The 14,244-nt window shown below is 40.3% G+C and overlaps 1 protein-coding gene across 1 annotated transcript in view; it reads left to right on the top strand.

The window, feature by feature from the left end:
- Positions 1–993: 993 nt before the first annotated feature.
- Positions 994–14,244, top strand: part of HGD (homogentisate 1,2-dioxygenase) — a 39,910-nt gene continuing 26,659 nt past the window's right edge. The window contains exons 1-4 of the mRNA XM_039843127.1: positions 994–1,072; positions 6,973–7,044; positions 7,812–7,900; positions 10,722–10,827. Coding sequence (XP_039699061.1) covers positions 1,058–1,072; positions 6,973–7,044; positions 7,812–7,900; positions 10,722–10,827 — 282 coding nt within the window. The 5' untranslated portion in view covers positions 994–1,057. The remainder of the gene's footprint in view (positions 1,073–6,972; positions 7,045–7,811; positions 7,901–10,721; positions 10,828–14,244) is intronic.

Here is a 14,244-nt window from a genome sequence, read left to right as displayed (position 1 = left end):
TGCGAATCATGGGCATTTTTTTGCAATCTACCACAGTGGTTTTGTTCATTCATTCATTCGTTTGTTCTAGTTGCCAGTTTTTAAAAATTGGAGCTTCATATAAAAGTCTTATCTTGAAAAATCACCTAGCCTACTTAACCATTTACATTTCCTGCCTGGTCTATTACACTCGAGTTTGTGATAAAGCATAGTTCACAAGATTGTTTTTTGTGAAATTAAATGAGGTAATGTCTGTGGAAAAATCTGGCAAGAACAGGCCTTCAATATATGGTTTCTTCTTTCCTGAATATGATTAGCCACGAAGCTGATACCTGACCACATGGCTAAGGAGAATAGCTAAAATGAAGGACAAGAGAGTCGTGGAAAACGTGGCTGGAAAGTAGTCCCTTGGCTGTCTTTAGAGAACTAAAGGCATTAAGAAACAAGATTCTTAAAGAATTTATAAGAATTTAAGAAATTAGGAGCAATAGTAAACATCTCAGTTTGCTTTAAGTGAAATGCTTCAAACTCTGAACAGTTCACCTAGCTCATCCCTGAAAAGCGCCAATGGAGAACTGTCTAGACCTGGTCCCTGTTTCAGGCATCTATGTGTAGACACCTGTGTCAGAGCACAATTTTCTCACTGCTCTCCAGAGAGTGAACGCTTCCCTATTCCTTCCCTGCCTGAGTCAGGACTGAGTATAAGTCTCTGCCACAGGCAGCAGACACTAACTACCACAGCTCCTTCCCTAAAGGGTTTTAAATTCTCCTTTACTAACTACTTAACTAGAACAAATGGTTAGCCAATCTTCACCTCAGGGGAAGAGGAGACTGGCCTCTGCAAACTGCCTAGGGTTAGCAAAAACAAAGGCAATTGTGTCAGCAGTTAGTTGCAAACTAGTATGCTGTACTTTCTCCCTCATTTATCAGTTAGGCAATTCTTGTAATTTGCTGACCGCTGACCAGTGAGCACAGTGATATGGATAACATTCAGAGCGTGGCTTAAAGGAGAAGCACAAGCATTTTGACTTCATACACCTGGGGTTCCTGAAGTCATCACACCTGCTGCAGAAAGAAAATGGCCACATTGAAGGTAAGAAACTAACTGGCAAACTATTTGCTGTGGTAACAAACTAATTGCTTTGGCTTCTTCAGCCACAACTATGGAAGCTTCTGAGAATTCCAGAGCATCAGAGTTAGAAAGGACTTACAGAGGCCCTTGTCCAAACCCCTGTCTTAAGAGGCTTCGCTATGGTGTCTGTAGGCATGGCTGGGGTTGGGAAAATGAGGAAGAGATGATTAAAAAAGATGACACTCTTACTGTCCCTCTCTTTCAAATATTGTCTTGGGAATATGTAGCTATCATAAGGGCTCCCCCTCCCACCATGGGCAGACACATTTCTCACTGTGTCTGTTTCTCAGCCCCTGCTCTCTGACATCTTCCTATTGCTTCAGCTTCCTGGACGGCTTCTAGCTCAGGGATCCCCGACCCCCAGGCCACAGACTGGTACTGGTCCGTAGTCCATTAGGAACCGGGCTGCACAGCAGGAGGTGAGTGGTGGGCCTGCGAGCTTGCTTCATCTGTATTTGCAGCCATTCCCCAGCGCTGGCATCACTCCCTCAGCTCCACCTCAGATCATCAGGCATTAGATTCTCATAGAAGCACCGATCCCTGGTGCTGAAAAGGTTGGGGGACTGCTGCTCTAGCTCACCAATTAGATATGTTTAATCTACTAAGTTATTTTGAGTCTCACAAGTAGCCCTGGCCAGTAGAAGTCCTAGCAGTTCCTCTAGGAAATAATTTCTTTTTATTGTTTATGTACAATTGAAAAACGTGTGGGTTATGTGCTATAAATGAATTAACTCATATTTTGGGGGGCATAAAAACATAACTTTCCTCCTATCTTCTAAGTTCTTCTAGCTGAACTAATAATCAAATTAACAGAGAAAGATTAACAGGAGAAAATATCCAGAGTTTATTATGCTAATGTATACTTGGGGGTCCATAAGAATGTGACCCAAAACACATTGGGCAATTGAGGTTTATATGCCATGCTGGACAAAAGAGAAGAGGGGCTGGAGTCCAGGATTTCAAAGGGGGAGTAGGTAATTCGCAGGTAGAGGAGAAAGGGGAACACATGGCAAACAAATTCCTGCTAGGTAACCCAGAAAAAATGGGACATAGTGGGGAATCCAGTAGAACAGGTTTTGCATGGATCCTTCCTGTCTACCATACTTAATTCAAAATTCTAAAGTGAATATGCTAGAGTTCCCTTCCTTTGTAGGCCTTTCCGTCTGAATTCCCTTAGATAGGAAAGGGAGAGGGTCAAAGGTTTTTCTGGGTCTTTTGTTTCTTAATAACCAGCTTTAATCACTATTACAAAAGGCACATTTTGGGGTAGCAAAACTTTGGCCCCCCCTCATAATCATCAAAATAAATCTGGGATGTAGGCAATCTTGTTCTATTTAACCAATAAGGAAAGTAAAGTTCAGAGAGATTTAGCGATGTGCCCAAGGTGATAAAGTTTGTCTGAATCCAAAGCTCAGGTTCCAAAATGAGCCTTAGTGGAATCTACTAGACTAGACCAGGGAAAAGAATTGTGTCCCTGGTGTCTAAAACCATGCCAGGTGTCCAGGCTTCCGTGAGTATCCAACATGTGCATGTGGAACTGTCCAGAACCTTGACTATGGGGGCCAGACTCTGGGCTCCTTTCCAGAATGCAGGATTTGAGTACTTCCCTAATGGCCTTCAATTGATGCCAAGTTTAAAGAATGAAGCATCCCCCTAGTTGATAGGGATCCTGAAAACACTCAACAGTGAAATGAAAGTTTGCTTCTTTATCTTTATGTCTGATCGAGAATCAGAAAAGCTGAGAAAGTTCTCATTCTTTCATTCAGCAAATACTATGTGTTAGTACATGATGCCACAGGTCTGGGCTAGGTGGAGTCAACAGAAACTTTTTGAAGGAAGCTATTCCTAAGCTGAGTCTTAAGTGAGAAGTAGAAATTGGCTAAGCGAAAAGGGATGGGGGCCAAAGGAAACAGGGAATGCAAAGCCACAGCACATGCAGAGTCCCGTATGTTCTGGAGTTCAAGAGCGTTTCAGCCAAATTTGAGTTGCTGTAGGGACAGCCAAGTTGAGATCCCCAGGAGATAATCAGATGTATGGATCTGGATCTCAGGGGTGTGGGTATGGCTAGGAGAACAGAATTGGGAGGTCATCATATCAAAGGTGGTCGTTGAAGTCTTAGAAGAGAAGGAGTACATAAAATTATGTTCCTCATGAAAATCCTATGGGGGAGTTCAGCAGGGGTTGGAAACCATTCTTACCATTTATAAATAAATTATATCTAAAATCCTATCCTGCTGAAAATTTTAAGCAACTTATTATGCACAGCAACAGCACACCAGTGTAAATTGCATGCTAGTCTTTGTTCTCAGGTTCAAAGGCATTATTTCCAGCCTGCTGTTTAATCTCCATAAGGAAAGGTTAGCTCTAGAGATCAGGAATCCAGACACAGAAAGCCAGATTGCATCATTCTAATCAATAAGCATTACACAAGTTAAAAAAATATATTTCTCAGCTTTTATCGCTTTTAATGGATATGTCAACATAAAGCCTCAAATGAAGTCACATTTACATAAAAGCAGAACAACTGGAGAACAATTCAAAGATAAAATAAACGAATTAAGTTTAAGGTAGACCATCCTGTGTTCTTAAGTTGTTTCACTCTAACAAGCATTGATTTCCTCATTTCTAAAATAAAGAGCTATTTATAATGCAGGTTTTGTGCCTCACCACCAAATATTTTGATTCTCTAGGTCTGGGTCTGAATTTAACAAACTTCTAAAGTGCTTTTAATGATCTGGTCTACATAATTATCCTATCAGTTTCCCTTTTTTGCTGTAACAAATTGACACAAATTCAGTGGCTTAAAACAACTCATATACTCTTAAAATTCTGAAGGTCAGAACTCTGAAATCAGTTCTTTGGGCTAACGTCAAGGTGTTGGCAAGGCTTGCTTCCTTTTGGAGACTCAAGGGGAGAATCCATTTTCCTGCCTTTCTCAGCTCCTGGAGGCTACCCATATTTCTTGACTCTGTGGCCCCTTTCTCCATCTTCAAAGTGCATTCCTCCATGTTATGTGCTTCCATCATCACATCGCCTTTTCCTCTTCCATAGTCAAATCTCCCTCTACCTCTGTCTACTAAGGACATTTGTGATTACATTTAGGGTACACCCAAAAAATCTAGGCTATCTCCCCATCTCAAGATCCTTTTCTTGATTACATCTACAATATAAGATCTGCAAAAATTTCCTGTCTTGCTCTATAAAGTAATACTCATATATTCCAGGGATTAAGGCATAAATGTCTTTGAGGGTCATTATTCAGCCTACTGCAATAATCTGCCCATTCCCCTAACGATCTGTATTCTATACTCTCAACAGAGTTAATTAGAAATACTGGACTCTTTCCAGAGGAAAAATGGTAGCTTTAGCTCCATGTCTACCCTGAATTTTCTCTTTCCTTCATGGCCAGTAAAAGAAAGTGAGGTGCACCATCTGCTCATCCCATCAAGGTGTTACCCAGAATCAGAGTCAGGAGAAAACATCTCATATTTGACAAATAAATCATATCCTGAGGACCAGGTGAGAATTAAAAAGCTGTATACCAGGGAGCTGCCAAAGAACTGATGGTACTGAAGTTACAAGGAGTTCAGTAATTTGTTATTTTTTTAAAGAAAGGATGCATATAATTGTCTTGGAAAGAAACAAAAACATATTTTTTATGTTGGATCAAATTATTCAGAAATCTGAACTGAAGAAAACATACAAACGCACTTGCTAAATGTTAATTTTTGTTGTTGTTTTTGTTTTTGTATAACCTTATGTTTGTACATAGGAGTTTCTACACCTGGAGTTGAAGGCTTGGATTTTCATAACAGATATAAGAAGAGTTCAGATTCTGCCCTTGATCTCAGAGACTTGGGAAACAGCTGCAGAATACTGCTTCCTTAATTCAAATACCTTCAGCAGTGAGGGACATGGCTTTTTAAAGCTCTAACAAACTCATCTGTGATTTTTCTCTCAGAGGATTAGGAAAACCAAGTGATTTGAGAGTGACTATGCAGTTTCCACCCTCCTCTTCAGCCAATGCACTACAGTCAAGATTGAGAAACCGATTCAGAGCTCACACCTCTCTCGGAGCTGAGTGGCTCCCTTCCAAACCACCAGCTGTTCTTTCTACTTTCTTTTCTATTTTTTAAAGCAGTCGGAGCAAAATGCTTCAGAACTCCATATCCTAAGACTCCTTTCTCTTGTTCCAAACAAACATATAACCCTGGACTCTGTTCTGAGGTTAGGAGCTGAAAAGAATGGGAAGGCTATGAGTAAACCAACCCATGCCTGCCGGATAGCTCTGCTGCATTCCTCAGCACTCACACCTTCCTGCCTCTCTTGCAGAGAGAAAGAACACAGCAGTTGAACAAAGTGAAGTCACTGTAACACTCACTGGCTTCAGTCACAGATTGGTCTAAAATTCCATTTCACAGAATTGAAGATAATTTGGGGACATTACCATTTCTTAGCAGCTCAAAATCAGTCCTGTTGATGGTGAGCATGAGGTTTATTTAGAGAGAAGAAAATTGTGTTCAGTGGAGAGTCAGAATGCTGGATGATCTCTGCCATTCCCCAAAGAAATCATTCCAAGCTACATGCCGCTGCTGTTAACCAATCTGTGTAAAAGAGAACTCGATATTTTTGGTGCTGATAGATTTTCAAATATACCCAAAAAAATTGTGTGTGGAGGCAAAAAGTAATTTCACTTCTATTGCTTTCTCGGTCATAACATTTCACATTTGATATTCCTTCCACATGTAGACAGCTATTGGTCTGATCATCACTCACACATGCAGGCATGTTGCATCAAGCTCATCCTTCTCCATGCTGCCGAGAACTCTGGAAGGCTTACCCTCCCACCCACTTACATCCTTCTTATATCTCGTAAAGACATGTGCTCAGATGGTGGCATTTCACTCTCTGAGCGAGATTGCACTTTCATTATCCTGGGCTAAAATTAAGTACCTTTATTAGGAACAACTATAGGGAGAAAACAGTCATTTGTTTCGATGTTTAAGTTAAAAGAAAACGGATTCTAACATATAGAAACCCGTACATATATTCAGGTTAGGATAGGATCTAAGCGAAAACTAAATCATAAAACAAATATCTATTGAGTACCTTCTATAAACCAGGCACAGGTCTCATAGAAGTACACAAAACTGCCATAGTCTCAGACTTCACGGAGCTTGTAAACTAGCACAGAAGTCATACAGTGAATAAGAATTCACAGGTATGTTAAGTATTATAATAGGTTTCATGGAATCTACATACTTTGTTGAGAGGCCCTCTAACTTTATAACATTTTCACGTATATATTCCATATGTGGGCCAGATAATGTAGGCTTCTGCCTGCAGTGAGGCTAATTTGGAGAGCTTTCTCTTAAGGGTTTTGCTATCAGATTAAATCCACATTCCTCTTTTTACAGTTGCTTGTTTGAGAGCATGAATGGGAAATGTTGCTCCAAACTCAGAGAAGCTGCAGTCTAGGCCCAGCAAGATACTACTAATCTGGAGTTGAGGTGATGCCTGAGCATCTCCCCTTTTAAGAAATCCCTGATGGAACCAGAATTAAAGAATCTGTTCTTGGGGTGGGATAATTAAAAACAAGCCCATAAATTGACTAAGTGCAATGAAGGGTGGAGAATCTATATCCAGCATTCTTCTCCCAATTGGCAATCTTTAAAATTCACACAGAACATATTATCTTTCCTAAATGGTTCACATGTCAAGACATAGCAAAGATATGATGTATGGAGCATCATACACAAACACATGTCCAAACAGAAATGCTTACCTTTGTAGAATGTCGGTGCTGTGAAATGGTCTTTAAATTCCATTAATGGTGGTCTTCGTGTCTTTATCATATGCAGTACATTTCCGGATTTGGGAATGAGTGTGCCTCAGAGGACCCTCGCTGCCCCAGTGCCCTGCCAGAAGGACAGGTATGAGTAAATAGAATATTAGCTTAGAAAGCTCTCAACTATAGGAATTAATGACCAGCACTCAGGCCAAGCACCTCTACCCACTACGGCTCTTATAATTTAGCCTATGAAGTGTCTAGGAATTTTACAAATCATTGAGACAACTGAGATTAAAGTTGGATAGTGGTTACCTACTACGGCCAAGCACCCAACCCAATCAGAAAGATCCCCTAGGTCCAGGGTTAATGGGACTTCCTTATAGTTCCCTTGAACAGCCATTAGCTATGACAATGATGAGAAAATAATTAGCCCTAAAAAAAAATGTATGTACGATGATGTTCACATTAGTGTTGGTTACAATAATAAAAATATAGCAAACAAAAATTTTTTCAAAAAATTTTGAAGAATATTTCATGGCATGAAAAAATGCTTTCCTCTTTTTTAAAAAAAGTCCTGATTATTACAGGACTTTACAGTTCATAAGATCTCTATTTTGGAGGATAAGAATGAAAAGAAATATACCAATATGTCAACATTGGGTTATTTCTAGATGGTGAAATAATGGGTTATATTTTATAAATGTTCTATAATAAGTATGTATTACTTTTCTAATCAGGAGAAAAGGCACCTAAAAAGTTATTACAAGAAGTTTATATGGGTTGGGGATGGTTTGCACAGTGGCCCAGAGCATCCCCATCCAGGACAGAATTCCTCCACTAGTTGCTTGTTGGGAAGGTGGGATGCTTTTCAGATTGGAGTCATGTTATTTATTGCCTCTTTTGTTTTAGAACAATCCTCAAGTTTGTCCCTATAATCTGTATGCTGAGCAGCTCTCAGGATCAGCTTTCACTTGCCCCCGGAGCACCAATAAGAGAAGGTACAAGGATTAAGTTAATTCTGACCTGCAGACTGTGGGGCTATGACTCGTACTTAGTGCTGCCTCCTACACCTGAGCCACAACCTCCCAGGGCTGCCCAAGATCCTGCTTCTCACAGGCTGTGCTCTGTCATAGTTGAGGAGGATGGGCCTTGTCTCCAGCTAGAATCAAGTGGCTGATGGATGAAGCTGAGAGAGCAGTTGCACAGGGCCTGGAAACACACGTGTACAGTTCCATTTACGAAATCTCACTTGTACTCAGAAGAAAATGTTCCTAATAGTTTGGCCTTTCCCTAAGGATTATCCAATTGAGTTTTGGATTTTGGTTTACTTTTTTTGTTGTTATAATGATTAACTCAAAATTATAAAAGATTGAATACAATATCTTCCTTAGCTGACTGTTCTTTGCATGAAAAGGTTGGGTAGTTGAAAGATCATGTATTATGGCCCCTTGTGGTTTAAATTAATAACATTTTTACTCTTTGGAATTTGCCTTTGCTGGAAACCGGCACATTGATTAGCACAATGTGTCATCTTCCATGTTTGCTCTAATCCCACCGCCTGGTCGATGAACTCACTCCCTTGATTAACTCCTATGGGGTAGGTCAGATGCAATCAGTGGTACGGTGTCTGGAGAGGCAGTGTCATGATTTAAACAAGTGTCTAATGGTAGGAATATCAGGCTAGGGCATCTGTGAAGAGGGCTGCTACTAATATTGGAGATTTGGGGAGGTAGCCAGGAGGTCTTGTACTGCTAAGTAGAAGAGACTGCGTTTATCTTTCCTAAGTCCTACTGAGAAGCAAATGAGATGGTGAATGCAGACACATGACAAGCCGCACAAATGATAGATTGCTCCGCTCGGTTGTTAATCATGCACATTCTAGAGTCAAGACCCCTGAGTTTCCATCCTGGCTCCTTCTCTTTCTGGCTATGTGAACTTGGGCAAGTCATCTACCCTCTCAGAACCTCTGGTTCCTCATTCTTCAAAGAGATAATAATAGCACTTCTTTCATTTGTAGTGAGGATTAAAGGAAAGAATGTATGTAAAGTGCTTAGTATACCACCTGACACGTGGTAAATGCTCAATTAACATTAATTATGAAAATCATCATTACTGCCACCATAGCAGAGTTTCTCCCTCCAATACAGGGTACCCCTAGGAGGCTATCAGAGAACTGAGTATGTGACATGGCAGATGCTATGCTGCCATGTCAATATCAATATGGCTTCTTCTGGATAGATACAGGCATGAAGGGAGGAAAAGATAGTTTCCCATAGTTGTCAAATCAGGGGTTAATTCTACTGCTATTTAATCATCTCTCTCGACAAACCCAAATAGTCAAGGCAAAGGAAACATAAACAATTCCTGTTGAATCTAATTTATGACAACTTGGCCTCCATGACTATATTCTTGACTTTATGTCCCATTCACTAATGGGACACCTGGACTCCAGATTCTGCTGCCTGCCCCTATTATTCAGCAATATCTCCAGCCAGCAGGAGCTGAGCTCTGATCTAGGAGGCTGAAAAATTGCTGTTGGCATTTCATTAGGAAGCTGGCACCATTCCCTGAATCAGAATTAAATCTCCATCCGGGGCAATGTAATGCTGCCTGGGGAGTTTTATAAACTCAGCTAAAACACAAGGGACACTAAGCATGGCTCACCCATCTGTTTAGAAGTCTTCCAAAGTATCCACAGGAATACTGTAAAAATGATCAAAACCCCCAGTGGGAAGATGGAACCAACCCCGTCCATAGGTAAGCAAGCCTGGAATTCTTACAGTTAGTCACTATTCTTTTAAACCACAGAGTGCTGGGCACCCGTAAAACTATCAGAGATTATATCTATAATCCATAAATGTACTATAAGAAAGTACAAACAGATACTTTTATAATTCTGGAGTAGAGAAGTGTTAGTTTCCTAAACCTCTTAAATATTAACATCAAAAGAACAACTCAATAGAAAATTGGTAAAGGACTTGTACAAGTAAAAAAGTTACAAAGATCTGATAAATGTACAGATTCTCAATCTTACTCATAATAAAGGAAATACAAAATTAAAATAAAATACTATTTTTTACCTATAAGGCCAAAATTATTAAAAATACCCCATATTTGTGAAGCTGTGGGTGATTAGGCACTCTCACACATTTTTGTTGTGAGAATAAATTGGTACAGCAACTTGACAATTTTGTTCCTATATGCTTTGGACATAACAGAAAATATACAAGAAAGTTGTTAAGCTCCGATGCCTCTGAAGATTGGCCCTGAAGAAACTAAAGGAGAAAACCATTTACCTTTCAGGACTTTTTGAATTACTTGAATTATTTGTACCACCGGCATGTATTACTTTTACAATTTTAAAGAAGAAAACTGGCTTATATTTCAAAAATAACAAATCACCATATCCTCTCAATCTATGTAGGAGTCATTGTCCTCACCTTCCAGAGTAAGGATTAGTGTCCAATGACATACATAAGCTAATTTCTTTTCTATGAATTTTTCTGCACAGATATCCCTCAAGGTATTTCCCCTCCCTTTATTGTTGTCATTGGGAAAGATAATTCTTCATTTTTGTCAATATGGGAAGAACCAAGATTTGGAGCCTTAATTTGAAGAGTGATAGGTAGAGTGGAAAGGTGAAAAGAGGCCAGGGCTATGGGAAGCAGTGGCTATTAAGTGATGCTTTGTTATAACTTCTCATATTAAAGCTCGCAGATCATTGTTGACTTGAGCATCTTCCTGATGGTACCTCCTGACTCAGTCTGTATATCACTTATAACATCACTGTAAGACTTACGTGTCCTTGTTTCCCCCCAGCTGGCTGTATAGGATTCTACCTTCAGTTTCTCACAAGCCTTTTGAATCCATTGACCAAGGCCATGTCACTCACAACTGGGATGAAGTTGATCCTGACCCTAATCAGGTAACTGGGTCCCATGAATTGGAGCATAACATGTATGCAAAGCCTTAAATAGAAATATGTAAGACAAGCCTGAGTCTTTGAGAAATTAGACAGTTTTTAAAAATAAATGCTAAAGTATATCTGTTCTTTTGCTCAAACTTGGGTGGGAATTTTGGATTTGATTGATCATGTGCATGTACGTGTGTGTGTGTGTGTGTGTGTGTGTGTGTGTGTGTGTGTGTGTGTGTGTAGGCTGGTGTTTTTCTAGCCTAATGGCTTCTAGGTAGGCACAGAAGTGGTTCAGACTCAGCAAGAGTGCCAAGGTGAGTTGGATGAATAAAAATTATATAGGCTGGTGAAAATATCTACATGCCCATAGGTTTATTTGTTTTAATCTAAATTAACCATTTTAAAACTAAACTTACCAAATATCTTGGTGAACCAAGGGGAGGCAGCAGATTTCTTTGGCCTTTGGAAAGGTGGAGGGTGGAGAGCAAGGAGGAGAGAGAGAAAGAGATAGGACTTTGTGTGGACTTTGAATACAGAGGTAGAGGGGTCTTGAACCTATGACCTGGCAACTCCCAGAAGGAGGGAATGGCCTAAGGACATTCAATACTTACGTATCTGAAAAGAGGACTCTGATATAAGGATGAGAGGCTTGTTGTCTGAGCTGGATTCTATAAGTCTGTTATGGTGACAGATTGCTGTCACATTCTCTGCACACCATAGGGACTTCCGTTACTTGCCTAAGTTTCCTCCTGTTGACTGAGTGACCAGTGGGCTTTTCCTCCAGGCACCAGTATTATTAATGTACTCTGCTTTCAGTAATGAGATAGACCCAATGCTGTATTTTTTTAGCTCAATTTTTTTTTTACCTCCTGAGAGCACCAGTGTATTCCCTTTGTCCCTGAGCTTAGGTGCATGTCAGTGATAACAAGTATATAATACAGGAGGGAAAATAGACCTGGCTTTGCATCTCTACCTTCTAATACCTGCTGTGTCTTTGAGCCACAATGTGTCACCTGTGAACTGAGATAACCAGACATCTGCCCTGCAGTGCTTTTGTGAAGATTATGTGTGAGAATGGGTGTGAACATGCTTCACACAGTGCCTGGCACACAATAGACAAGAACCAAGACTCTGATACAGCCATTTTGATATATTCATTTAAAGGCAGTGGTAGTACATATAAATTGCAGACTTTAAATTCAGGTAAATTTGTTTTTCATTTTATACTATTTTTTATTCTGAAGTCCTTATCCAAATTGGCAGAAAATAACTTCTTCTCAGTCTTGCTTGGGAGATTGGTCTTAAATGATGTCAAAGTAGGAGCGGGGATTGGGCTTTGCTGCTTGGTCCCCTCAATGGGTACTGTTGAGATGCCCATTGTTTTGCTACTATTATGCCAAGTTTGGGCATGGAATCTGCAAGGCCACTTCTGGTCCTGTCATCCTGGATATGCCTCTCAGCCATTCCCTCCTTCTGGGAGTTGCCAGGTCACAGGTTCAAGACCCCTCCACCTCTGTATTCAAAGTCCACACAAAGTCTTCTCCCTCCCTCCCTTCCTTTCTCCTTCCTTCTCTCCTTCTTTCTCTCTCTCCCCGTCTCTCTCTCCCTCCCTCTCTCACTCTCCCTCCCCCCACAACTTTCTAAAGCCTGAAGAAATCTGCTTCCTCCCCTTGATTTACCAAGATATTTTGCCTATGCCGACAAATCCCCTTCCTCTAAATTCTTAGATTTTTTTTGTAGAACTAAAGTCAGAATAATCCATAGCCACAGTTGGTTTCCTGCTCTACCCTATCTCTTTCCTAATTATGGATATCTCAGAGAGTTAAATAACTGCTTGAATGCTATTCACTCACCCCCAACATGGACAGAAAGGGAGGCATTCAGAGTGGGGGAAAATGTGAGTTAACAATTTACATTATATAGCCATTTGAAACAAGGATATTTTTTCTAAACTTCCACTGTGTGCAGTTTAATGCTTGAAGCAGACATCTTCCCCAGTCCACCACTAGCCTGTATATTGCCTTTGAGTATAACTAAAAAAGTCAGCCCTGCTCCAACCCCCAGCCATGTAGGCACAGACCCCTGCCAAGACACAAGGTCAGGCTATCAGCTTCTGCCTCTTTTCCCTTCTGCCAGTCAGGACCCTTGCATGGGACACAATTCATAAAGCCACCTGGGGAGTCTATCTTCACTTTGTCCTAGAATCTCACCTGGGCTCCTAATCTAATACCGTCTTACCACCTTCTCTCCCACACTCTGGGGTTAGGAATACATCTGGCAGACCATCCCCATTTGGTCATTTACCTCACTCATTTAACCATTTACTTCCCCTACTCGTCTTATAAAGGGCCATAAACCATTACAGCCAAAGTCACTGCTCATTTTCTGAGAATCTGTTTGACTCCTCAATGGGTTCCATATCAAATTCTCTAATTTCTCTCTTAGAGTCACAAGGGCCAAACTTTTTTATTTTGTTTTTTATTTTTTTTTAATTATTTATTTTTTATGGTGCCATTGGTTAATGAAATCCAATAAGTTTTAGCTGTACACTTTAGTAGTAAGGCATATATATATTTACACTGTGTGTTCACCTCCCACAGTTAGATTTCTTTCTGTCATTACATATTTGACCCCCTTTATTCCATCTACCTTCCCTCCCCACCCCACCCCTACCCTCTGGTAACTACTAGTCCATTGTCCATGTCCCTGAGTCTCTGTCTTATTCATTTGTTGCTTTTAGGTTTATATCCCACATATAACGGATAACATCTGATTTTCAACCTTTTCTGTCAGGCTTATTTTGCTTAGCATGATTATCTCAAGGTCCATCCATGTTGTCGCAAATGGCAGTATTTCATCTCATTATGGCTGAGTAATATTTCATTGTGTATATATATGTACCACAGCTTCTTTATCCAGTCATCTATCTTAAGACACTTCAGTTGCTTCCATGTCCTAGCCCCCGTGAATAATGCTGCTATGAACATCAGTGTGCAAATATCATTTCGGATATGGGTTTTCAAGTCTTTAGGGTAAATACCCAGTAGAGGGATTGCTGCATCATATGGTAGGTCAATTCTTAGTTTTTTGAGGAACCTCCATACTGTTTTGCATAGTGGCTGCACCAATTTGCAGTCCCACCAGCAGTGTATGAGGGTTCCTTTTTCTCCGCATCCTCTCCAACATTTGTTATTACTTGTCCTGTTGATTATAGCTATTCTAACAGGTGTGAGATGGTATCTCATTGTGGTTTTGATTTACATTTCCCTAATAGCTAGTGATGTTGAGCATCTTTTCATTTATTTGTTGACCATTTGTCTGTTCAGTTCCTCTGCCCATTTTTTGATTGGATCGTTTGCTTTTTTATTGTTATTGAGTTGTATGAGTTCTTTGTATATTTTGGATATTAGGCCCTTATCAGAGGCATTG

The sequence above is a fragment of the Pteropus medius genome, unplaced genomic scaffold (assembly GCF_902729225.1).
Source record: "Pteropus medius unplaced genomic scaffold, Ma_sr-lr_union100, whole genome shotgun sequence".
NCBI lineage: Eukaryota > Metazoa > Chordata > Mammalia > Chiroptera > Pteropodidae > Pteropus > Pteropus medius.
The sequence above is the reverse complement of the archived record's forward strand: the minus strand, read 5'-3'. Positions and strand labels throughout refer to the sequence as shown.